Here is a 26646-nt window from a genome sequence, read left to right on the forward strand (position 1 = left end):
GTAGTTATCACTGTACTATAGCCTGTTTGTAAGAATTAGCTTCATACTTATGAGAAATGCAGTTCCTGCTTCTTTGCTGGCTTTTGAACTAACATGAATGGACTGTAATTGTAATCTGTGACCACTGTGTACTGGGTGTGTGTTTGTATGCAGCACCCCTGCAGCTGCTTCTGTACTGGGACTTTAAACTGTATGTGCCTGAGGTACTAAACCCAACTTTTGTCCCGTAGGTTTGCAGCTGTTTTTCTATTGAAGCAAACAGAGGAGAGCAATGTTCAGTTGTGTTATTTACTGACCAACACAGTAACATTAAAGGGAGAACATCAAAGCTTTTTTGTAAAGATCTTTATTTCTTGTGCAGGTGGTTCAACAACTAATACATATGAATGTGTCATGTAAACATCAGTTGATTACATTTAACATTATCAAATGAGATTGAGTTAGTTTAGGGTGATCAAGAACAGTATATCTGGACAAAAGGGGAAAAATATTAACAATATTTTTATAGTTGGAGTAGCCCTAAACCCTATTTTCTCTCAAACATGTTAGTGCTGGAGTAAAAGTTATCTAAACATTTCTGGGCACAATAAAGGTGCAAATAATATAAACTGGTGACTTCAGGAAATGTTTAACAGCTAAATAGTTTTTCATTGGGGTACAAGCTGCAGCACTGATTGGAAGCAAACTGGGTATAGAAATGTCTGTCTACACCAATTCAGCGCTGCTCTGAAACACTAACAGCAGTCACAGGCAACAGAACAATGGCCACTGATAACAGTTACAGATCTGTAGACTTAATTACACAAAGTCTCTGCTACATGTTTTTAAGGTGACTTATCGTGGAGTCTCGAGGCTTTGCTGGCAGGTTGATGTGGTAGTTAAAGGCACCTATTCTTGTGTACAAAACCTTGCAAAAAAATATCAGTCATTCAGTGCAGTACAAAACAGTGTAAAGTTAAAAAGAAAATAAAAGCGACAACACACACATCAGCAGAGCCACCAAAACAATTCCCGAAATTATAACAAGTCCTTCTGAGTTTTGTGTTAAGGAAAGGTGCTCTGAAACAAGACAGACCAGTACACTACAGCAAATGGGAGAAAATACATATTTCGAAGTGATATGGAAGAACTAGATAGTGTAACAGGCTTTTGAAGTTATTCTTTAAGTGGCAGCATTGCCCAGGAAGGTAATTCTGATATCTGGTTATTTGACATCCCTTACTCTGTGGACTTTGTTCCATTGAAATCACCCTGGGAGTCGACCTCCTCCTCTGAGGCTTCGTCAACCACCCTTCGGCCTCCACCCATGCGCCGAGGTGTGCTGCCAAAGGAGGGCTCATTTCCACGCCTAAAATGCCACAGGGACACACACAATATACAAATACAAACACAAAAACACATGGCAGCAGTTAGAAGAGCGGTTTTAGGACAGTTTCCCAGGTGGTTAGGGTTCATTTGAAAACCACTCGGGTGCTGCACACTACAGGGAGGGCTGATGAAATACAGAATGTAGAGGTTGTGCTTTGGCTACAGGTTAAGCACGCTGGTTATCGTTGTAACTCATTTAAATCCTGGTTCAGGAGAATGAGTTTGGTTTATGGCAATTAAACCAAGCACTGAGAAAAATATGGCCACTGGGGAATGAGTGTAATAGAAACCCAATGGTGCAAACTTATTACTGAACATTTTTCCTAAGTGAATCGCATCAGTAGCCACTGAGCCATATTTCTCTCAGTTAGGCTCAATGAAAGAAATGAGAGCATTAAGAGTGCACGGGGGAATGAAAAGTTATGGTAAGTTAATGAGAAATGGTGATGGTAACTTTTAGGCGCAGAGATACCTGCTGTGTTACTCCTTGGGCTCAGGGTTGCCTCTGGAATAGAGATGGACATCATTGTTTTGCTGGTGGTCAGTAAGGCTAAATCCACCAAACTAAATAACAGTCTTCAATACTTTTGTTTGTTTTTTTTTTCTCCAGAAGGACTGTAGATAAGTTGTTCAGTGAAGTGAAGACATAGTCTAAATTGAATCTGTTTACTTTGCTACGTCTATTTCACATGTACACACATCCATCCTCAAGATATGGAATACACCACTTACCCCAGGAAGAAGGAAAGAGATTCACTGGCATAAAAAGGCAGATTGGTTGGCCCTCTGTCCTACCTGAGTTTGTTCTTGAGAGAGTTGACCTCGCGACTCATGGCGTCGTTGGCCTCTGTGGCTTCATCCAGCTCCCGCTGCAGCTTCCTGCGGGCGGCTGTAGCACGCTGAGACTCCTCCTCTGACTCCTCTAGCTGCCGCTTCAGCTGCTTCATGCGAGCATTTGACTTTTCCGCCTGATAAGCAAACAGAAAATATGCAAGCTTACTACTCTCCTAATGCACCAACTCACCAAACACTTCGAGTAACCATCTAAGTATCCATCTACCCACACATACTTTACTACACACACAAGCAATGAATGCAAAGACTTGAGGCTGTGCTTGAGTGCATGAAGTGGTCGGACCTGATCTTTGTACTGCTCTGCCTGCTTTCTTTCGTCTTCCACCTGCATCAACAGGTCCTTCAGTTTCTTGTCCTTCTGGCGCATGCTCTTGGCAGATGCCTGCTTGTCTCTGAGAAAAGACAGGTTCAGGACAAGTGTTCAACAGGACAAGTGTTCAAGGTGAGTAGACAATGAGCTATTATTGATTTAATTGGTTTGTGTGTTTCTTTGTCCCTCACCTGTTCTCCTGCTCCAGCTGTTCCTCCAGCTGTGCCACTTTAGCTTCTAAGGCAGTGATGGAGGACTTGAATTTGGATTTGACCTGGTTCTCCATGTCCTGGAGCTTGGCCTTCAGCTCCTTGTTCTGGCGCTCCATCTGCTGCCGAGCGCTCTCATTCTTCTGAGAGGCGCTGCGCTCTGTCTGCAGCTCATTGTTTAGCTGCTCCACCTGCAGAGGGATTACATTCTGTTAATGTGAAGCTGAGAAGACAGAGGTGGAGAGAGGGATGGAGTCTATACATGACATGAGCCTTGAAAAAGCTAACGTGGCTCCTCCGGCCCTGTCACCTGCTGTGTGCTCTTCCTCAGCCTGTCGTTGATAATCTCCATATTGCTCTGCTCCTCCTCTAGCTCCTCCTCTAGCTGGGAGATCTTAGCCTCCAAACGCCGTTTCTCATCTGCCAGGGCTGACCTGTGCACAGCCACCACAGTAGAAATCAAATGTCATATTTTGTTGTCTATGTTTGCCTCACAGACAAAGCAGCAGAGACAAACTCTACACCCACTTTCCAGAGGAGTTGCTGGCCAGCTCATCAGACAGCTCATCTCTTTCGGCCTCTGCCTGCTTCTTTGCCCTCTCAGCAGCAGCCAGGTCCTAGGAACAGATAAGAGAGCCATCCATTATTTCAAGCCTCTGATCTCAGAAAAGTATTTGCCTTGTTAGGAATCACAACTTTACCTCCTGCAGCTGCATGAGCTCAGCCTCCAGACTCTTGGCTTTCTTCTCACTCTCCTTTGCGGCAGTCAGCACCTCCTCCCGGGCAGCACGGGAGTCTTCCAGCTCCCTCTGGTAGTCCTTCATCTGGGCCTGGAGGGAGTAAAAGGATCAGTGATATGGAGGGTGTTGAGATAATCAATGAATGTGATTTATTAAAGAGGTATATTTACAGTACTTAGGCCACAGCTTTAATCTGATGAATAACGCAGCTAAGTATTATGTTCAAAGTGCTCCTCAAACATTATGTGTTTTCAGCATTTTCTGCCTTCTATTCTAGTACTTTTCATGTCTGCTGATAACAGGTTTAGACAGTAGCCAGGTCTGTCCAGAGCATTTAAACACTACATGAGTTGGAAGCTGTTACTGCTTAAAGCACAAGCCTCCAACCAGATACATGCTTAGAAATAAATGATAAAAGAAAATGTATCCAAAAATTACAAGAAAAGCTGTAACAGCAGTATTTTGATTGTTAGTTTTGAATTTTCTGTTTATTCCATCCATTCACTCTTACTTGTAACTTGCGGAGCTGCTTGATGGCCTCCTCTCGTCCTTTATTGGCCGTCTCAATCTGTCCCTCCAGATCTTTCATGTCTGTCTCCAGCTTCTTCTTGGCTGCTGCTGCCAGGGTTCTCTGTTTACGTTCGTCCTCCAACTCTGTCTCCAACTCACGAACCTGCAGTCAGTGTGCATCATTGTGATTACTTACGCCCACTGTGCCAATCAGTGATGGTGGAGCAGATCTGATGGTTGAGCTAGGACAACTCATTGTCCTGTGTCTCTTTACCTGCTTGACAAGCTGCCTCTTCTTCTCCTCTCCCATCTCATCACGTCCCTGGAGGTCCCTCTCAAACTGGGCCTTCAGGGCCTGCATGTTGACCTCCAGACGCAGCTTGGCATCCTCAGCCGCCTGCAGCTCGTCCTCCAGCTCCTCCAGCTGGGTCTTCATCTCCTCCACCTGAGCTTCCAGGCCTCGTTTGGACTTCTCCAGTTCGTGAACCTGTCGCCAGTATGGAATATGTTAATATTGTTTAAGAAATTATGCCATTGATACTGTATACTTGCTAACAGTTTGAAGTGTGACTCATTGTTTGACATTGCAGCACTAACATTTTTTCCCACATCATCCTTGGAACTGATAAGGTCCTCCATTTCCACCCTCAGGGCTTTGTTGGCTCTCTCCAGCTCCTCTCTGGCACACTGGGCCTCTTCCAGAGCTCTCGCCAGGGACAGAGCTTTAGTCTCCTTCTCCCTGGCCTCAGCTTCAGCACGATCTCTCTCTTCTGCATACTTACTAGAGATACTCTTCTCCTCGGCCAGCATCTGGATGTCAAAGAAACGCAGAGAAATGTACAATTTGTTAGGGCCCAACATAAACATTTTAAAATACACTGCTAAAATAAAAAACCAATGGTATAGCTGATTATAGGGGTAGAAATAGCCTGTAGTGATTCCCTCTTTAATTCCTGATTTATCTGACCTGGTCAAACTTCTTCTGCTTCTTCTCCAGGTTTGATACGTTCTGTCTCTGGTTGTCCAGGTCCATCAGTGTGTCCTCCAGCTCCTGTTGTAGACGGTTTTTGGTCTTCTCCAACTTGTCGTACGCTGAAGCCTTCTCCTCAAACTGGGTATTGGCTGCCTCCAAATCTCTCTGCAGGCGTTTCTTGCCTTCTTCCAACAGCTCAATGTTTCCAGTCATTTCCTCAAGCTTCTTCTTTGCGTCTGACAACTGCAGACAGACCCAGAATGTATTTAATTTCCAATCATAAAAAAGGAATCATTCTTTTGTGTAACTTATTTCTCCCAATCGCTTCTCCCGTTGTACAATGTCACTCTCAAGTGTCAATCTTTTCATATTTTGCAATAATCCAGCTCCAGCCTCTCGATTAAACTCTAAAATAGCAAGTGCTCGTGTGAACTCTGACCTGGATGTTGAGAGTGGACACATGTCTCTCCACATTCCTCTTAGCCTCCATCTCCTCCTCAAGTTGCTCCTGCAAGCTGTTCTTCTCATCTTCTGCTTGCCGAAGTTTCGTAGAGAACTGTAGTTTCTGACGTGTCTCCTCAGCCAGCAGCTCCTGTAGCAACACACCAGGGTAAAGGTCAGTGCTTTAATTCACTCCTGTTTTCAGAAAGCATTATTTAGCTTATTTTAGCTGATGCAGCATAGGTCACCTAGGGATTGGGATTTGGGCTATTATATACAACACTTCTAAAATTCTCTTAAAAGCTCAGTTACCTGTGTGTCTTGGAGCTGGGAGGTCAGGCTGCTAACGTCTTTGCTCAGTTTGATGTTCTTGCCTTCTGCTTCATTTAGCAGGTTGGTCACACTCTCCAGTTCAACCTGTATGGAGAGAACGATGGTTTTGAAGACATTCATTTTGAGCATATATGTGTAGTAGCTTTTCAGCATTCACAAAACCAGTACTGATGGTGATTTACAGTGATCTTGGAGCAACGTTCTCCCAGTTCAGCCTTTTGCTTCTCGCTGTCGTTGAACCGTGACTGCAGATCTGCCACCTGAACTTCCAGCTTCTTCCTTTTGTTTTCCCCGTCTTGTTTGGCCTGGCTCAGTGAACGCACCTCCATGGTTAATTCTGATGTCTCCTTCTCCAGGGATTGTTTAGCCTTCTCTAGATTTGTCTTCACCTGAGCAGAAGAGAGAGTTACAAATCAGTATAATTTAAATGGAACAGCAAGTTAAATGGCACCTCAGTATTTGTAACTTTGTATGAGATAATGCAGACTTACTCGTTTGGCCTGCTCCAGCTGCTCTGTGAGCTCCTCCACAGCCTGGGTGTGTTTCTGTCTCATCTCCTGGACCTGGGATTCATGGGTCCGGTTCTCCTCCTCAATGGCTTTCTTCAGTAGGTTCACCTCCTGTTCACGTTTGGCTCTGCAGAACAGATGGATGGGTCGTGCAGATATTTACTAGACAACTATGACTTACACCTCTGTCTAAAAGGAGAATTCTAATTATGCTGAATGTAAGATATGCAAATGAGACCTTAGTTCTTGTTGTGTGGCAGTGGTGTCCAGGGTGTCCTCTAGCTCAGACTTGAGGGCCTCCAGCTCCTCCCCAAGGTCCCGTTTGATCTTCTCTGCCTTGTTCCTGGCTGCCCTCTCAGACTCGAGGTCCTCTTGCAGGTCGGAGATATGTCCCTCAAGCTCTCTGATCTTCTTCAGAGCGTTGTTCTTCTGGGCTGTCTCATCTTCTAACCTAAGAGCAAAGATTAAGCATCAAGGAAGGTACTAATGTGCATTACATAAACTATAGAAACAGCATCTGAAAGGTTTAATATTAATTAATTGCTATAAAGTGCTAGTTACCTGGCTTTGTAGATTCAGGTGCTTTAAAGAGCCAGTCTTTAAATGGATACTGTGTTTGTAATGTCTCAGGACTTTACCTGGCCAAGGCGTTCTGCAACTCCTCCTCCTTCTTGGCGAGTTGAGCTTTGAGTTCAGCGATCTGAGCCTGCAGGTCAGCTATCTGTTCTTGTAGGTCATTTGACTCTGCCTCCAATTTACGCTTAGCCTTGTCCAGCTCCTGCCGAGTCTTTTCTTCTTTCTTCAAGCGAACTATAAGTACAGGAGAGCAAAACTGAGCAAAAACTGATATTTTTCCGACTTACAGCTTCCATTGTGATGTCAGTAGTGATTGTGAGGATGTTTAATAAGTGACAATGCATGAAATCTGATTACCCTCTAATTCTGAGATCATGGACTCGTGTTTATTTTTGAGCTTGGTAAGGTTCTTAGATTTCTCCTCTTCCTCAGCCAGGTTGGTACTGAAGTCGGCTATCCTCTCCTCCATCAGCTTCCGCTCCTACAAAACACCACAAAGTAGGTCATGTCAGTAGGTCATCACTTATCACTATTAACGCTTGTCTGATCGGTGATTTTTGTTGACACTTACTTTCAGGAGCTTGTTGTTCTGGTCCTCCATTACCAGAATATCATCCTCCAGCTTTTTGATCTTTCCTTCGCAGGTAACCTTCTCCAGCTGCAGCTTTTGACGAGCATCCTCCTCCTCCTCCAAATGTTCCTCCAGTTCCTACATAAAAAGAATGGACCCTGAGTCTCTGATACCGGTTCATTCTAGGAGTGGAAATAAGCAAAGTGAAAATGAGGAAACCCCAAAACAGATGTACAGACCTGCATCTGCTGTTGCATCTTTTTCTTTTCCACCAGCAGAGCTTGAGCACGTTCCTCCTCTTCATCCAGCCTGGCCTCCATCTCATGGAGGATCTCCTCCAACTCCTGCTTTTTGGCCGCAAGCCGAACTCTCATCTCCTCAGCTTCGGCGTACAGCTCTGTCTCTGCCTGAAGCTGCTCCTGCAGTGCATTCCTCTCCTCCAAAACCTGCGGCAAACAGGCAGGAAATTATCAGTCGAGCCCTTCTAGACCACTAATGGATCAACATACAGTACAAAGCTGCAATATGGCATAACATTGGTCTCAAATGACAGCCATGACATCAAGTGAAAGCTAAGGAACATATGTGTCTTTGTGTCATTCTTTCAGATTTCATCCTTTACCGATGTGTGTTTCAGGGCGATCTCCTTCAGCTCAGATTCAAACTTTGAAGAAATTTCTTTTGCTCTCTGCAGCTCTTCCTCCTTCAGACTCATCTCCTCCTCCTGTCGAGTCACTTGCAGTAGAGGCTTGACCTGTGGTTCAGTATCAATTATAAAAGCACATGAAGGATCAATTCTAATACAATATGAAAAGCAGGCAGAAAGGCTAAAACACAGGGTTGTTTTGTAATATTTTTGCAGTGAAGTGCAGAATGATTAGCTGACCTTTGTGAAGAGCCTCCACCACTGCCAGTTCCTTAGTTTGAGGTAGGCAGCGCAGTTTCTCTGGATCACCTTCATGGCAGTGAGCTGCTGTTGCCTCTTGGCAAAGGCCCTTTAAAAATACACCAGTAAAACCAACGTATCATGTATAATCTCAAAGATTCTGATTAACAGTCATAGAAAAAGAAAGCAAAAAAAAAGACAAACCCTCCTTGTACAGTTAAATGAAATACTGCTCTAAGATCAAAATACTGTCTAAAAGATTAGATATACTGAACTTGTGAACAGTGCAATGCATCACAGACATCACAATTTATTAGAAGGTGAAGTATGCGTGGGCGGGATTGTATATTCATACTTTCTGGCCAGAAAGCCTCTGGCCTGAGCTTGGAAAGCAATGATGATCACAGTGATCTTCAGATCCCTCTCCTCTTCCAACTGGGCCAACACCCCTGTGCGGAAAAAGATCTTACTCTGTCCGATCCTGTACAGGTTTGGGTCCAAATCCAGGTGCTTGATCTACACAGAAAGGTGATTCAGAAAAAAAATTGTGTTAATGGCTCACAAAAAATATATACATGAGCACAAAATGTCTGTGACAGCACTGATTTAATTTTTTTGTATATAAATGTACAAAGGTTGGGATTTAGAACTAAGTTTACCATGAGGCAGCAGGCTTGTTTACCATCCATGAAACCTTTGGGAATAGCATTAGCAGCCAAGATCTCATACCTATGAGGACACAGAAGAATGTCATGCTTAATACACTGAGAAAGCTTTACAGCATTGTGATAAACTTAATCTGAAATCATGATGCATGGTGGTAGCACTTAGTAGGTTAGTGAGCCTCATCAGACCCCCCTTACCGCTGGCGGAACTCTTGGAACACGATTCGGTTGGGGAACCCTTGTCGGCAGATTCGAATTCCCTCCAACACACCATTACACCGCAGCTGCTCCAAGACTAGGTGAGCATCCAGCTTTCCTGCCTGAGGAGAACAGGATTTCAGTTTTATTACACTTGGATTTATGAGGGAAATGCACATAACTCCCAGAAAACTGTGTTCAATTGTGCTATGAAAGAACAGATTGAAGTGCTGGATTGGGTGTGACTACTTCAATTGGAGAGACTAGTCACATGGGGTTCGGGCCACCAGTCCAGACTGGTCACATAAGTTATTTTATCACCTACACTTCCAACTTCATGTGTCAAACCAAATGCATCTTGAAAGAATCGTTGCCAGAAAAGCACCTTTCCTTACCCTCTTCTCGTGGTTGGGGATGATGCATCTGACAAAGTTTGGCTGAGTGTTGTGCAGTGTAGTCATGAGTTTGGCCAGAGACTCCTTGTAGAGCTGTCCCACTGTGCGGAACATGCCCTTCTTGGTCTTTGAGGCGCTCGGCATGGAGCTGTCTGACATCTTAGCTATAGTGTCAAGTCCCACCACTCTGTCCGCTGAAACAGACGACACACTATTACATTAATGGGAAAACAAAATGTGTAGTTTAAATGCCAAAAAGCTCGGCTTTTAAGCTCCTATGTGTCCAAATGTTACAAAGTGCAAATAAAATATAAAAATATTTAAAATTAATCTGACTGCACACTTATTCTGTTTATAGAAAAATGATTGTCCATCAGAAAATGTGACTAAGCTGACTATTGATAATGGTTGTAGCTGATTTAATGGGCATTTTCATTCATATAAAAGTAACCCACTGTTGGTGAGCTGCTTGGCCAAAACTAGCTAAGTCCGACATCTCACCATCTTTCCAGAGTTCTTGGATAAACTGGCTGGAGGAGTTGTTGAGCAGCGATGTGACATTGTCATTTAGAGGGTCCATGTTCTTTGTCAACCAGGCTGTGGCATTATAATCCACCTACAAACAAAAGAACAGCATGTTTCATTTGAGCTTTACTCACACATATTGTCTGTCATGTTTCACAAATCTCTTCATACTCACCCTCCCAGCATAATGAAAAATAGAAAATTCTGTCTTGTCCTTGAGCTGTTTAGGTTTGGCAAATTTCACATGGTTCCCTTGTGTGTTCATGAGTTTCTCCACAAAGGACACATCTGTGGCTTTTGGGAACCAGCACTCTTCATCCAGCAGGGCCAGGATACCTGGAGGGTTGTTCTGGAGAGAATAGCAATGGTAAATGAGACATGTCCTAGCAAAACACTATGCTTGAGAACTGACTTTCCTTGATAGTTGAGTGAAGTTGATTTGACTGACATTGTGCTTGTATTGTCTCAGTGTTACTTACTGGCCTTTCAATGAGCTCGATGCAGGGCTGCAGGTCAAGACCAAAATCGATGAAGTTCCACTCGATGCCCTCCCTCTGGTACTCTTCCTGCTCCAGAATGAACATGGTGTGGTTGAAGAGCTGCTGCAGCTTCTCGTTGGTGTAGTTGATGCACAGTTGCTCAAAGGAGTTGTCCTGCAATAACCACAAGACAGAGCTAAAGCCACAAAACCTGCATCAATAATTTCTGCACACTATTGTATCCACCTCTTATAATTTAACTCTGTGGATGAGCTTAGTGTTTTCTGACTCATCAAGGAGCAAAATGTCTACCTCAAAGATTTCAAATCCAGCAATGTCGAGAATTCCCAGGAAGGAGGCTCCCTGCCGTTTGGTCTTGTCCAGGGCTTTGTTGACGCGGAACAGGATCCATCGGAACAGTCGCTCAAACATAGCCTTAGCCAGAGCTTCAATAGCAAAGTCAGCCTAACAAATACAAACAGAACATTTCCAAGAAGTGCCAAAAGTTAATTTAAAGTCTGGGAGAGTTTTATTTTATGCAGAATTTGTTTTTTTTTTTTGTTCTTAATAGTTTTACATAGTTCAGGCCTTGTAGTACCTGCTCTTTGGTCTGTGCCTTCTGCACTACCTCTCTGCCCACTTTGATTCTGGGGGTAAGGATGGCACGGGTAAAGTCTGTCACATTGATGCCCTGTAGGTGGCACACCTTCTGAGCCGCTACAGAGAGAGAGAGAGAGAGAGAGACAGAGAGAGAGAGAGAGACAGAGAGAGACAGAGAGAGACAGAGAGAGACAGAGAGAGACAGAGACAGAGACAGAGACAGAGACAGAGACAGAGACAGAGACAGAGACAGAGACAGAGACAGAGAGAGAGAGAGACAGAGAGAGAGAGAGACAGACAGACAGACAGATTCTGATTTACAGCCTCAGGAATCCAGAACTGTGCAATGTTTTTATTCGTGCAGTGTCTAACCAGTGTTGTCGGGCATAGTGGCCTGCTCCTGGTTCCTCTCTTTCTTGAACTCAATGTTTCCCAGCTGCATGACACTAGAGCACACCTTCAGAATTTCTGGAACATAAATCAGACATTTACCTTCACAGAGAAACAGTAGTAGAAACACAGACATTAAATATTCAGTTAAAAATAGACACCAGACTAGACCTTCCTGAGCCACTGTACCCAATCCCAGTGCAAGTGGCCTCTCCTATTCTACTCAAGCATCAGATAAGATCAAACTTGTCACTGATACCGATTCTCTCCTCGTCGGTGAAGCCCATAATATTCATGGCCTCCATTGTCTCTTCATACATCTCATCATCTTGCTGTCCAGGAATCTGAACGTGGCCTGCGCTCAGGAAGCGGTAATTACTGAAGGGCTCCAAAAGAAGCTCCTCTGAAAATAAACACATATAAATAAACAGTTTAACATATAAATAACACATAAAAATGTGAGTTTTTCATGGCGTTGATGATGTTGCACGTTTTTAATGAAGCCTCTGTTGAGCAGCTTGTCACATTACAGAGATTATGGAAGACAGAAGTGAGTGAGTGAAGCTTTCCTGGCATGACAAAAAAAAAACCAAAAAAAAAAACCACATCTGTATTTTAGATTTATTGTTTTCTTACCACGCAGTTTGTCTTTGGCCCCAGCAATCATGTAGTAGAAGATGTGAAAAGCTCTTTCTGTCTTTGCCTGTCTGATACAGCGAGACTTCTCCAGCAGGTCTGAGAGCAGTCAGCTGTTAAAGAATATAAACCTGATCTGTGCTTGGATGAGGGCTCAGTACATAAACCTCTGTCTGGCCCAGAATAAATATTTCTGCATAAGTATGAATAATAATCCGTAGGCATTGCATGAAATTTGCAGCACTCTGCTTCACAATGCAGTAAGTAAAACAACTGTGATTCTAATATATAAACATACCTGTTTGTATATAGTGCTATTAATAATAATCATTCCATGGTAATGTTAAAAAGATAATATATAATTACACTGTGTTTAGGTGACGTTTGTGTGGGTAACAGAGACACATGACCACGTTTCTCAGTTACCCTGTGAATGAGCTAAAGCCAGAGACCACATATTACGCTTCAAATCAAAGACTAAAAACCGTTTCTCTTTGAGGGAGAAACAAATGTGAATATGTCAAAGATATGAATAATAATTAAGGATACAGGTCTCAATATTGGCTCCAACAATGTAGCCAGTCACATCAAAGTTGATACGGATGAATTTACCCTGGGAGAGAGAGATGACATATATTAGATATTACAGGATGGAGTGGTGTGAAAAAACAAAAAACAAAACATGGACTAACAACAGTTTACTGATACTCTGAAAAAAATGCAGTGGGGCAGGAAGCAATAAAGAATCACATCACATCAGAAAACAAAACATCAAAATACACTTATACAAATGGCAAACTTACGAATCGGGAGGAGTTGTCATTTTTGATGGTCTTAGCATTTCCAAAGGCCTCCAGGATGGGATTGGCCTGCAGGAGCTGCTTCTCCAGCTCCCCCTAGTGACAACAGTGATATACAGAAACATCACTGTTACTGTAGATAGTGGTAATTAGGGTTGGTATGTTTGATGGGGATATGGGTTGAAGCACATGTATAACTAGATCCAAAAGGAAAATATAATCCATACCAACTGATTGGAGTTCCTACACTACATTATGTAACAGACACTTCACCTCTTCAGACTTCTCCATCAGGTTTGAGAGAAATTGTTAAAATGAGGAGAAGCTGCTGTTGTTGAAGCACAAACTGCTTATATTGGGACAGACGGGGCATTTGAACCAATCCTGCCAAATCTATTGCATTAAGTGTGTCAGTGATTTAAAATGCTTCTGATTCACAAACAGCCTTCAAACAGCCTCCGATAGGCGATTTGCTTCCAGCGTGACTGCACAGTCTGCAGCCCAGTGGGTGGATCTGAGTGATGGGCTGTGAATGAAGCAGACACCCCATCATTCCACATTAAGTTAATCCACCTGATCAAAGGGGTGTGTGTCAGCCTGGCAACAAGGTCAGGTGCTGTAACCCTCCATTCTTGCTTAAAAAAAAAAAAAAAACTTCCTTCAGTTACCCTGTGAGTGAGCTAAAGCCATGAAGAGAAGAGCATGTATGTTTGTGTTTGTGAAATAACTACAATGACTGATTAAATTTAAAATGTCTAGTTAATAATAATTTTGTACAGTGACAGGACACAATTGATCTTACTGCTGTAAAAATATACTGCCATACTTTTGTTGTATTTGATATAAAATTTTGTTGTCCTGTTGGAAAAGTCAAAAAGTTCAACAAAATAAAAGTCACATTTTTTAAGGTCTACTAAAAAACAGGAAAGATACAGACCAGCTGAGGAGGTGTAGCTCAGAGTTGGCAAAGCAGAGAGGATGGGCCTGTAATTCACTGAGGGAAAGAAAGGAGATAAAAGGAAAAGAGAAAGAGCACAGCAAAATGGCAAGAAAGTAAATGTAATAGCTAAAAGGTTTTCTTTGACATGCTGTTCACATTAGGAGACAAGAAGATAAGATAAGAAGTAGGAGTCAGAGTTGTGCCTGAGGAGGAGAGAAAGTGAGAGCAGAGAAAAGAGATCATCTCAGTGCTATTGCTATTCAGGCGTGGTCCGTGGGAGTTTGGAGGTCCTTCAAAGGACAGAGTGCAGTTCAACATTTCCTCTGACACAAAGACCCAGTGCACTGACCGTCAAATGAATCCTTCTGATACCTTCACCAATGCCAGACCAACATCACAAACTATCATTTAGCGTGATCCTGTCTGAAGCACTACTCAGAAAGTGCTTACTCAAGAATTAAAGAGAGCAGCTGAGCTTATTTTAACTCAGTCAAGATGCTGAAAAGTCAATACAGTCTCACGACAAGGGCGTTTTTAGAAACTCCTCTCTATGCAAACCACAAGGTCCATGGCAGACACGCCTGTCGGGGCGAGTGACAGGTGGGAGGATGAGGAGGAGGGGTCAGTGTTTCATAGACAAGAACAGGAGATGGGCATGCTCACACTGTGCTCGATGATCTGTGAGAGACCCTGTCACTGCTGGGGAGACTTCAGTCTAATCTCCACTGGCAGTGAAAGGGTGGCCATAAGAAGATGGACACAAAACTCAACATGATAAACCAGTTCAGAAGTATGTAACACCAGACGTCCTTTGCTGAACACTTTGCAGATTTGAAAAGTGACTGCGAATCAGTATTATGATGATAATCATGCAGTTTAAATCAACTCCACTTAGGTAAAGATACAGAAATGTTAGGGGAAACACCATCTATCTCAGGAACAGCAAGATTTGGGATCTTGGCCCTTGGTGTAAGAAAAATCATTACAAATAAAGAAAAAATATTTCTGGGTAATTTAGTGACACTAACTTCATGCATTTTTCTAACCTAATGAGGGAACACACACAAACATCACACACAAAAACACACTCCAGGCATTCCCCTTTACTCACGTAGGCAAACTGTGATCCTGATTGTTGCTATTTGGAGGAAACGGCAATATACAGGATTAAACTGGGCATTTTCCTACATATGTTTAAGAGTGAGGGAACTGGCTGGCAGATCTTTACTTTTCATAAAACACAATTTCTTAACACAGACACTTACAGCACTGCTGTCTTTCTTCCCTTTGTGTGAAGAGGCCACAACAGCCAGATACTGGATGACCTTTTTGGTGTTCTCTGTCTTCCCAGCACCAGACTCCCCACTAGAGCAGGAAAATGAGAAAGGGGATTAACACATCTAGGAGAGAGATAGTGAAAGGGATTAAAAGAACAAGAAGATAAGCAGCACTAACAGGTTTTCGGCCCACAGTTCAATAACCCAGTTTAATTGAATGGAAATTATGTGCAGCAGAGATAACAGCAGCATCTGACACAAAGCATAATGTTATTGTTCAGACTGATCCTTTCACTATAATAACCTATTCACAACCCTCTTCACTTACTTTAGAGTTTTAAAGAAAAAGCTTAACAGTACTGGCTTTTTTGCTAAATGGAAGTTAAATGAAAAGATGCTTCAGCCAACAGCTGGTGAGCTAAGCTTAGTATAAAGACTGGAGATAAGAAAAATAAAGAAAAACTTTCTTCTGCCTTTATTTGATAGTTTTGACAGGAAATGTCTATCAATTGTCTGTCTGAGGTGGTTTGCATCCTAACCTTGCCCGTTTTTACACAGAGCAAAGACAATAAACTGCTGGCTAAGGTTTCATATTTCTTGTGCAGACAGGAGAGTGGTGTCATTCTTCACATCTAACTCTCATGATACAAAAATAATTGGAACCCCCCAAAATGGCAGTTTATTCCTCTAAATAAATGGCTTTATCCAGAACCACAGGTCTGACATCAGTGTGTCTGGAGGGGGCGAAAGTATGAAAAATTATCATGACTTATTAGATAATCTGAAGATAGTTTGGAATATTAAAGGTTTGCTGAAGCCAAATCAACAACTCTTTCCTTCCAGAAAATGATCATGGACACTTAGAAAGCAAATTTGAATGATTCCAGAGCCATCAGCCCGCAGTCCAACACGCAGACATGGGTCCATAAAAGGCATGGGATGTTCTCTGTGTTAGGGCTTGGCAGCTCTGAGAGGAATATGACTACTCTGTCCTGTTCAGGTCTCTTAAGGACTTAAGCGCAGAATAAATTGTGATAGTAGTTTTGTCCTCCTGATCAGGCTGACTCGTCCTGCATGCTCTGCTTACTATAAGTTCTGGCATCACTTATGGCCATAGGATTGACTGAACGCTTAGAAAAGATTTGATTTCATAGTAAAATATTGACTATTCCAATGCTGAACTAATTTATTTTTAAGGGTCAAACGTCAACAAAGCTGACAGCCACTGATGCAGACAGCACACACACTTGTCCCCTCAATATTTTGCCAAAGAAGCTGAATCATCCCTTACTGCTATTAGGAAAAAGTGAAAATAGATAAATAATGGGACTTCAAAATCATTCTTGTAAATTATTCAAGCCCTCACCAAGGTCTGAAAAGGCTGTGAATCTACACCTTTCATTAATATCCTGCCACTTTATGGCCACCGTGTTCATAACGTCGGTCCTGTTTGTCTCACACACACAATAAATATTAGACCAAGGAAACTGGTGACCCTGGTGACATGAAATATCAGCTTCTTGAGAATAGATTCAATAGGCTCCGAGCGATTTCCCATACCAAATTCTTGTAAAAGTGTTTAGGAATCCAAGGAATATAATCACTGACTTATCAAAATACACCAAGAGACCAAAAATACCGAAGAGATTCTTGTAAAATACAATATAATCCAGTTTAACAGCCCTGAACTCAAGGCCACACGTTAACATTTTAACTGACACTTCAATTTAAACTAAAGTTTAATAAGTGCTTTATAAAGTTTTTAAGAAGCACTGTTCTGGTCTCTGAAGAGGCTTGAGCGCTGCTGTAGTTTAAACTGAAACCTTAAAATGACTGTGTGGACCTGACTGATGTTCCAAAGAGAGTCAGCATTTGTTTTTCAGCTCTATAGCTTCCAGTTTATCGCTTTTAGTGGTTTTAAATAATGCTCCATATAGGTTTTCTTCACACTGGCATCAAACAGTCTGTGTTATGTGCAAAACTGCTGTTAACCACTATTATGGCAACACGCAGACAGCGATGAATACTGCTAAAATGTTCCAAGGTTTTCCACTGATAAAGAAATCTTGATGGGGGAGGAAATTGTCTGATGTGATTAAAGAATCTGCAGCATCCTGGCATCAGTAAATTTAGAGTAGAAAGAGCCTTGAGGAAACACAGTGCTTCCTCTCATTTCCTTTGCTGGAACCACTGGATGCTGAGCAGCAAAAGAGCTTTGGTTAACCTATTAAACTGCTGCTCTGTTAACCTGAACCAGACAGTTGATGCTGATTTACAAAAGACTCAGTGGAAAATCATTTATGTTTTTCAGTAAAATATTTGGTGCATTTTGATTTCAGGCATAAACGTCTTCCCACCCTAACACTGTCCCACTGGTGAGCCTGCTGTACATTTCTACTGGAAGTGGACAGAGATAATTATAATACATAAGCCAGTGGGATGTACAGTGTGTGAGAGTGGAAAATCTGTGTGTAGATGGTGACAAATGTACACCAGCCATAGGCCCTTGAAAAAAGTAGGAAATATTTAACCATGACCTGGGCATACAGTACATTCAACACTTACACAAAACACAAACCATACTAGGCCAATAAAACAAATTCAACATGAATTAATGAGTTAACTGACTTTGTTTTCTGTGAATTAAAGTCAAGTTCAGGACAGTTTGAAGATCAAGCTATTTTTGCCATATATAATGAGGCAGTCTGTCCCTGACTGTCTGATCCCTTAGTCAGAGTTCTCAATAATTAGTTTAAAACAAATAAACAAACAAAATGTAGCCAAACATTTGGAGAGCTAATCTGGGTCTCCCATCAGGATGCAGGGCATATTTCCTGACTGAGGGTCTGTGAGGAGAGAGAGGCCACAACCCTCTGAGAGCGCTGTGAACGCGTTATCGCACATTCAAGTTTGCTCAATTTGAATAAAACACAACACCATGACAACATAATTCTGCATCTAGCCAGCTACATCCTCAAAAAAAAAAAAAAATCACTCTTTGGTTGAGACTGGGTGCTGAGAGACTGGAGATGTATCTCATATGTTTAACTTCTAAACTGCGTGTTTACACAAGCATTATGTAACCGTTCTTCCACACATACACACACATACTTCCTTCCAGCATCTGTGACGTGTAGGAAAAAGGTTAGGCAAAGACGACAAAGGTGGGTCTGGAGGTGGCAGATTTGTACTTACGTGCATAGAATGGACTGGTCCTCACGGTCTGTGAAAACAAACACAGTTACAGTGTTAACTGACCTTTTAAGATCAGATCACGTTCATAAAAAAAAAAAAAAAAAAAAACGTGGCAAATTACCAAGACAACTTTTTAACATGTATTACAAGCTTGACATTATAATAATAATAATAATAAATAATTGACATTATTTTTCTTTTGTTTGGCCTGAGGATATGTAGACAGTTATGCACAATAGCTCCATGCAGACCACATTGAAAATACAAGCCTTTCTTCAGGCATAATGTGTGTAGAACTTTAGACACCAGCTGGGATTCGGATCAAGGCTTAGGAAAAGCTGTGTGATTTGTGAAGGCTCCCCTGTGCCTAAGGAAACATATAAACCCCACAAATACTTTGATTTTTAACCATGAAAATCAACTCTGAATGTGCTGAGCAGTGAGTCATTATACTGCCTCCAAAAATACTCCTGAGAGAATACACTGAGTCCATGTATGGCTATTTTGTAACCGTATCCTTCAGAACAAGAAACCCCTTGGGGAATACAGGGGGTAGTGCTGAAACAAAAGATAACTTTTGCTGAAAGTTTCCGACATAAGACCTCTTAACACCTTAAAGATGCACTGCAGAAATGATCTAGTGTGGGAAGACGACAAAACACAGAGCATTGACATTAACAATTCATCTTCACAGAGTGAAGAGCATCATTCATGTGCAGTGTGATAATTATCATACCATGATTTATCATCCACTTGTTAAGGACACACACACACACACACACACACACACACACACATACACACACACACGCACACACACACAGAGTGTGCAGCCTGCTCTAAATTGTAAACTAATACAGATGTACTTTCTCAGTTTGGACTCAAACTTGGGTGCTATTCCATTGGTTCCACTTCTTACATACACTCATAAAATACAAGCTGTTCCTTCTCTGCACTTCCTAATTAAGGCAGATGGAGAGAATAAGAGAGAGAGTAAAAGAGAGAGAGGTGGGCTTTTGTAAAACAACACTCAGAGAGGAGAGAGTCTTATCACCACTACAAAAGATATTTTTCTTAAGCTGATTCATTCATGTAAAGTAACCAACCACCTCTGATCAACCTGTTACCATCAGGGTCTTGGCGCCTCCCTGGTAAAAGTGCTGGATAGCACAGAAGAACAGTACATCAGTCAGTTGCTGCAGGGGACAGCAAATTCCTTTTGAAAATTTCATATTTTTATCTCCTGGACTTCAAAGCCTGAGTGACGCTCTCAGGGGAACGGGATCTCAGCCAAGATTGCAGGAAGAATGCTTCCAAGCTGAAGGGAGGTATCTGGATTTGCTGTAGTTAAACCCCACTTCCACTCTACCATGTGAACTGTTCATACTACAGCACTCCACAATGACAAATTCAACAATGACTATTTCATGGGAAATCCCACTAATGCATTTACAATAACAGCTCCCTGCCAGCCACAATGTTACATAATAAAGCGTCAAAAAGGGCTTGAAGATGTATAGTTTTAGTCCTAACTCTTTGGCAGCTAAGGACCACTGTGTCTATCACGAATTTCAGGCTTTAAAACAATTCTTGGACATAATTTGCATCATAAATGTCGCTCTTAAAGGCTCACTTTCATGTGATGGTCTTTCATGTGAGGTGTTTACTGCTGAACACCCCTCTTATACTTTGCCTTATCTTTATTTTTGCATTTACTGACTGGCCATGCTGTCACTGTCACTGTTCACTTCACTTGTTTAGAGAAGTTTAAAGCCACGTGTAAGACTTTAAAGTTACATGGTTGGGTCCATGAGCCAAAGTATCAATTAACAGTTAGTATATCATGAGCTGAAGCACATCTGATTTGTTTAGCATGAAATATACACAGAAAACCAAAACACATTCTTTCTAATGCACATTGTATCCTGGGCGGTAACAAGTGTGTGAGTTTCCGCGATTAACTAAAAATGATCTGTAAACTGTATGGGTTCTTCTGCAGGGAGGATCTCAAGAAGTGCAATCCAAACACCTACACAAACACCAATCAATCCTCCCTCTTCTTGTTTACTCATGACACAGTATTTACACACCATAGCTGTAGTAGCAAATACCAGAATTTCCTGTGTACTGGTCTGGTTGAACTTAAGATCCTCCAATGTACACATTAGTGTTCAGCTGCATTCTAACCTAAGAGAAAGCATTTGGTGTAACGAAGACCAAAACCAACTTTAGGATCTTCATAATGACAGCGCCAAAAGAAATCAGGAACATTCATTGTAATGTCTTTCAGGGCATGAGTTATCATGGATGACTGATGGCTTAAAGAATAAAATTGACTACAAATTTGCGTGTGCTTACGTGAGACTTGATTTGCTAAGCGGCGATTGATCCGCTGATTGACTTGGCATGAAAACAATGTGGAGAAGCCTCAAGATGCTACTTACAGTCGCTCAAAAAAGCCCAGTGAGTAAAAACATGTAATTTCTCCTATATTCCTGGACCAAACAGTTCCTTCCTAACGTTACTCTAAGTCTTGTTAAAACATTCTACTTCATTGAGAACTCAACAAACCAAAGAGAAAAGTAATCTCAAACCCATTTACCGGGATCTTTAAACTGAAAAAAAAAAAAACCTTTGGTATTCACACTGACTAAAAATTGTGTTGAAAGATCTGAATGATGAAGGGAAGGCTGTTGAAACAGGAAATATTTTACTGCCCTCCACCCATCTCTCAATCCAAACTCCTCTGAGAGAACATCCTCACGTCAACATAAAGTCCAATGGGCACGACCCCCTGGAAACAGATTCTATGGGAAACCAGCTGCTCTAAAGCCGTACCACAGCAGGGTTAGCCAAGAGGCATTTACTGTAAGCACAATTCTGCCAAGGCCACTATCGACACCTCTACGAGACACTGACTCTTAAATAGTCCACATAGGACCCGTTTAGATTTTATCCTTTCATACCAATTTATTTTGTAATGAGCTTGCAGCAGACAGATGGAGCTCCGAGTTTGCTTTTGGACTGTGGATAATAATAAACTCAGTTCTGCATTTGAAACTATCACTGTTAACCAGTTTGTGGTTTTTAATGAATCACTTTGTCAACATGACAGCTCTAAACACTGATAGCTGTCACTGCCCACACAAAATGAGACTTTCATCAGCTGATGTCAGCTAGTGCTCCGACCCCATACTTACCAGATAACTTGTGTTTTAGATCTGGCCGGCTTTGTACCTGGCCAAACTCCTATTCAGAAATAGGATCGATTATTGAATAACATTGTATGTTTTTCTCTAAAATATTTATCTGACAGCTCAATTTACTATTACCTTCACAGATTTATATTTGACAAAATGAACTGATAAAAGATGATTCACTGTTTTGGAAAAATATAAAAATAAAATAGTTAAAACTAGCAGCAACAAATAAACAGCAAACCGTTGTTTACATATTCATGCATCAGTAATAATAAAATGATAATATTGTACAATAATCTAACAGTCACGGGGGCACTTGTGAATGAGTAGCCTATGGTTGTGCATTATAACATTGATTCTTAGGTGGCCATTGGGGAGGCATTGTACTGTTCCCAGTATCTCACAGATTACTGTACATGAATGAGATCACTACCCGTAGTCTGCAAGATGTGCACTAATATAAATCTTTACCTACTGCTAGGTGGGTATATGGTAAATCACAGGTGTGCATATGCTTTCTACCTGCAAATATGAACTACACCTCTGCCTATACCACAGCTCACCCACATACTCTCAGAATTATCAACACTTCACTTTTACAGAAATCACTTAATTACATGAACCTAGCAGCTCAAGAGAGAGCCCTTTGTTTGAAATGATTTGTTTGTCTCTGTCAATCCCAGGATGCACTTGGTAGGCAGACACTATAGACAGGTTACCAGCCCATCACAGTGCTGACAAAATTGGAAACAACAACTGTGGACAATTTATTAAGTTTGGGAGAACACATAAATGGAAAGAAACAGGAATGGAAGAAATCAAACGAAGCAGCTACATCACAAGGGGTATGTGAGCAGTTTAAGGACCTTACCTTGCATCATGTTTCTGTAGGCGTTATCGCTGATGGAGTAGATATGAGGGGGAACTTCATGTCGTTTCTTCCCTTTGTACATGTCAATGATCTTCTCTGAGTAGATTGGCAGCATTTTATAAGGGTTGACCACCACGCAGAACAGACCGGAGTATGTCTGAGGGAAGGGACCATGAGAAAGACAGCTTGTACACATTGTGGTTATGTTTGGGACATTTGAAACTTGTCAGAAAGTCAAACCAATTATACATTTATGTAGCTGTGGATCCAGTTTGAAGCATGTTGTTATCATTATTATTAGGATGTCGCCCTGCAGGTGTAGATTAAAATGACTTTATGTGTTAGGTAATCATTAAAGTTCACTAAGACAAACATCTTTGCATAGGTATGTAAAGTACTGTACTGAATTATTCAATTCAATTATTCAAGTGAATTGTTTTGTGAGCCTTCACACCACTGAATGTATACTTACGTAAATAAGGCCAGAGAAGTACCTCTCACGCAGATTGTGCAACACAGAGGCCTCGTTCAGGCAGGTGAGCTCGGCCATGTCCTCCACCTTGCTGAACTTGGGCGGGTTCATCTTCTGGATGTCATCCTTGTTGACGGTAATCTTCTTGCCATTATCAGCCAGCTCCACCAACACCTCCTCGCCATGCTCCTCCTTGACACTAGCCGCCTCAAAGCCATGTTTCTCCGATGGAACCCACACGAGCTTCTTGGCCGCCCAGTCGGCCTGTGCCATGGGGCTGTTTAGGAAGTCTTTGTCAACAAAGAGGAACTTCTCGTCCTCAGTTGGGGCCTTCTTGGACATCTTGGGTTACGTTAGAGGGCCAACTGTTTCAGGCAACAAATGAATTGGATGTCAGAAAAAGATGAATGATAACATAAGCAGAGACAGGAAGGAGGCAGGAAGGAAGGAAGGAATTAATGAAGGAAAGAACAGAGGGGAGAGGTAACAAAGCAAGGCAAAAAGGTACTTAGGAGTCTTTGGCTGAAAAGATAACACTTTGTTCACAGGGTTACCTAAACACTGTGGTAAATGATCATTCTAAGAGTAGGTGATGGGCTACATATACGACTGCATCATTCTTGTGGTTTTAACTCAAAGAGTAAACATGTTTCATCCATCGGGGAGTCCCAGAGTGCAGTCATTCTCACAGTCCTCCACCCCCTCTCGACCCTATACTTTCACACATGCCACAAGGGAGACGTATAAACAATTCCCTCCCTAATTTAGATAGAAAGATTGAGGCTGGGAAATTGATTTTAATTGACTCAAAAACAAAGACCGGTATATTGTGCCAAAAGATTTATCTTAAATATCTCCAAACCATTAATGTACAGTATCATGCACTCATATGTAATCATTATGTCATTACTTAATTGACAACATAAATTTTTTCATGTCTTTCCTCTACCATCTCTCTCTCTCTCTCTCTCTCTCTCTCTGTCTCCCTGCTCGGAGGCTTCAGTCTCGTGCTGTGATGACCATATATGGGCCCCTTCTCTGGAGCAGGACTCTTTTCTGTGGACCTAAACAGCAAGGCAAGTGAACTCCCAAACAAAGCCCATATAGGGAATAGTATGTCTCTTACTGGCCCTGTCGTTTATTCCAAAATGATAACAGCGAGGCAGAGAGTCTGAGGGGGGCACAGAGTTTTTATGATTCACATAGTCCCCTAGTGGCATTCATTTAAAATGCAACAGGAAATGGCAAATTATGAACAAGTGTCTGGGACTGTGCCATACCTGACCAGGTGGGGGGGGGGGATTGTACCTGCATGCAACTGTTTTGAAGTGTAAGTGAAAAATACAGCTAGGATATATAACTATGTTCTGCACTATATGCCTCCATCAGCCACCAAACAAAATTGGTCCAGTGGGTCTAATAAATGTCTAAAATCATATTATGGTGTGAAAAATTGGACTGGCCTCTGAACTACTGAGTAGAAAGCTGAGTTAGAAAACTTAGTGGTTCTTGGATTACAGACAATGAGTCACTCCTGTCCACAGGCTTTTCCTTCACCCCCACCTATGTGTATACTGAGATGGAACAGAGTTTTAATCGAGTGGGAACGATGTAAAAAAGCCACTGACCCTCCTGAGAAAGCCTGTAAATGTACCCAAGGGAAGAGCCAAACCAAACCACCCAGAAACTACTGAAAGACATCACAGAAATATTAACTGGAGGCAGACAGACACTTCCTATTTGTTCTAAACTGCAAAGCTGGTGCATAGCTTCAGTGACGCAAGCATTTTTATGAAGACCCAAGGTAGGGACCAGCTGATGGTTCGATGATCAGCTATTTCTGTGGAAGGTAAAACAGTAAAGTAAACAGGCTTTTCCTGACACTGCCCCTGTGCTAAAACATGTGCAGCTGATCAAGGACCTCCTCCTCACCCCCCCCCTTAACACTTTGACCACCTCAGCCCACCTTTGTAAAGCTCCTCTCTCTCTCTCTCTCTCTCTCTCTCTCTCTCTCTCTCTCTCTCTCTCTCTCTCTCTCTCTCTCTCTCTCTCTCTCTCTCTCTCTCTCTCTCTCTCTCTCTCTCTCTCTCTCTCTGTTGTGTCAACACAGCTCTGTACTCAGCTGGTGTAGGATGAAGACAGCTGTCTGCAGTGGGGGTGACAGGATAACACGTTCATACAGATCGACTGGATGTTAAAAGTGTGACAAACTAAACTACCCAAACTCAATTAAAACGACTGCAAGTTCACAGTCGTACAATAAATGACCAAAAATATAGTTTGAACTACACAATGACACAGGAAGATCCCATGCAGCACGCAAACTCACTGACTCGCACCAAGTCAAAGCAGTGTCATGTTAAGATGAACAAATCCTTCACTGTGGGGGCTGAGAAGCAAAAATAAATACTAAACTCATGATGTGTCTAATACACAGGACAATTATTTTATAGTCTCTATCAGAAATAACAAACAAGAGGAAATGTCACCCAGGAGACTACGTGACCTTTCTATTTCTGGGTAAATGAGGTTGATCTGCAGGGCCTGTGAATGATTTTACTAATTTCCTCTCTTGGCTGTTTCACAAACATTCTTCCTGTCCGTAATAAACCCTGACACATTAGGAGCTGCAGGCCTTTGTACGCGGATAAGGACTACAGCATGAAAACAATTCAATCATGAAGACTATAAAAGACTGATGATGCTTGATTTGAGTTGGGCCAATGGGTCTGCTCAAACCTTGACTGTAGAAATGTCTACTCAAATACAGTCTCAACACATTAACTCCCCCCGCACTGCACACGTGTGTGCCTAAAAGCCTTTAAATCATTAGTGTTAGTGCATCTCTGGACTAATAGACATTTCCCACAGAGCCCGACAAAAGCATGTACAGTTCATGTGCTTGTATTATAGACCTATCACTAATGTGCATAGTTATGGAGATAACAAATAGTACAGTGACACCTGTTTGTCAAAGAGGATTTAATACACTCCTCCAGTACCACTGGGTTTCAGTGTTGACACGTAAAAACTCTTACAGCACATCTCCATCTCCAGCCACTGTTCAGCAGTTTGACACACATGCGACTTTATACAACCATATTTGGAAATCAGGAAACTCCGTGGTTAGAGTCGTGCCACTTCTTTACGGAGATATTCCGACTTAGTTAACCCGACTTCCTCACTACAGCAGACAATTAACTGCACCGCGGTGCCATGGACGCACGAATGAAAAGCGTGCACAAGTCATACAATACACAGTAAAGTTTCAATGACTCAGTGATGCAAAATGCAAACAAAGGTACAATTATTATCACCCAGATACTAATAAGTTTGGACCTATGTTTTATCAGCAGCCAGAACAGGTAGTCTAACGGTGGCACAAAGTCTTGTTTTGATTCATATAACCTACTTAACGCACTGAGTGAAAAGAAACATTTGTATTCGTGAAACAAACCGCGAAAGAGATGCGGTTTGACAAGTGCACGGCAGCATCACTCTGTAAAGTTACACCGACACTCTACACTGAATTCTATACTTACATTAATATGAAGAAATGTGTATTCAGGGGAAGCTTTGGATTTGGAAAGTTAGGGTTTGGAGAGGTCGGCCTTGACGAGGTACTCCAAAAACGAACAGTCCAAATGACCCCCGTCAATTTCCGAGCCTTACCATTTAAACTGAGCACAGTGGCGCGAGGGTGGGGCTGCGCGCGCCGGCCC

General features: G+C 42.0%; 1 protein-coding gene across 3 annotated transcripts; it reads right to left on the minus strand.

The window, feature by feature from the left end:
• Nucleotides 1–312: 312 nt before the first annotated feature.
• On the minus strand, nucleotides 313–26624 carry myh11a (myosin, heavy chain 11a, smooth muscle). 3 transcript variants are annotated; one of them, XM_026302753.1, is made up of 42 exons: nucleotides 26467–26624; nucleotides 22925–23289; nucleotides 22453–22609; nucleotides 18382–18409; nucleotides 15175–15274; nucleotides 12973–13065; nucleotides 12719–12782; nucleotides 12170–12268; nucleotides 11793–11936; nucleotides 11516–11611; nucleotides 11142–11260; nucleotides 10856–11008; nucleotides 10544–10717; nucleotides 10240–10413; nucleotides 10041–10155; nucleotides 9540–9733; nucleotides 9145–9266; nucleotides 8941–9010; nucleotides 8637–8797; nucleotides 8282–8390; nucleotides 8018–8149; nucleotides 7635–7841; nucleotides 7396–7533; nucleotides 7182–7305; nucleotides 6887–7058; nucleotides 6487–6699; nucleotides 6231–6375; nucleotides 5922–6128; nucleotides 5719–5823; nucleotides 5405–5557; nucleotides 4960–5208; nucleotides 4590–4802; nucleotides 4267–4479; nucleotides 3994–4155; nucleotides 3444–3572; nucleotides 3271–3359; nucleotides 3053–3176; nucleotides 2725–2933; nucleotides 2507–2615; nucleotides 2164–2336; nucleotides 1841–1873; nucleotides 1214–1348 (listed from the first exon to the last, which is right to left on the minus strand). In XM_026302753.1, the coding sequence occupies exons 2-41, from the start codon at nucleotides 23264–23266 to the stop codon at nucleotides 1849–1851; spliced, it is 5805 nt and encodes a 1934-aa protein (XP_026158538.1). In that variant the 5' UTR covers nucleotides 23267–23289; nucleotides 26467–26624; the 3' UTR covers nucleotides 1214–1348; nucleotides 1841–1848. The 3 variants fall into 3 exon arrangements, with proteins under 3 accessions (XP_026158537.1, XP_026158538.1, XP_026158539.1); XM_026302752.2 differs by lacking the exon at nucleotides 1841–1873 and having other exon boundaries at nucleotides 313–1348; XM_026302754.1 differs by lacking the exons at nucleotides 1214–1348; nucleotides 1841–1873 and having other exon boundaries at nucleotides 2172–2383; nucleotides 2420–2615.
• Between the last annotated feature and the right edge of the window lie 22 nt (nucleotides 26625–26646).

Source organism: Mastacembelus armatus, chromosome 1 (assembly GCF_900324485.2).
Source record: "Mastacembelus armatus chromosome 1, fMasArm1.2, whole genome shotgun sequence".
In the NCBI taxonomy this organism is placed as follows: Eukaryota; Metazoa; Chordata; class Actinopteri; order Synbranchiformes; family Mastacembelidae; genus Mastacembelus; species Mastacembelus armatus.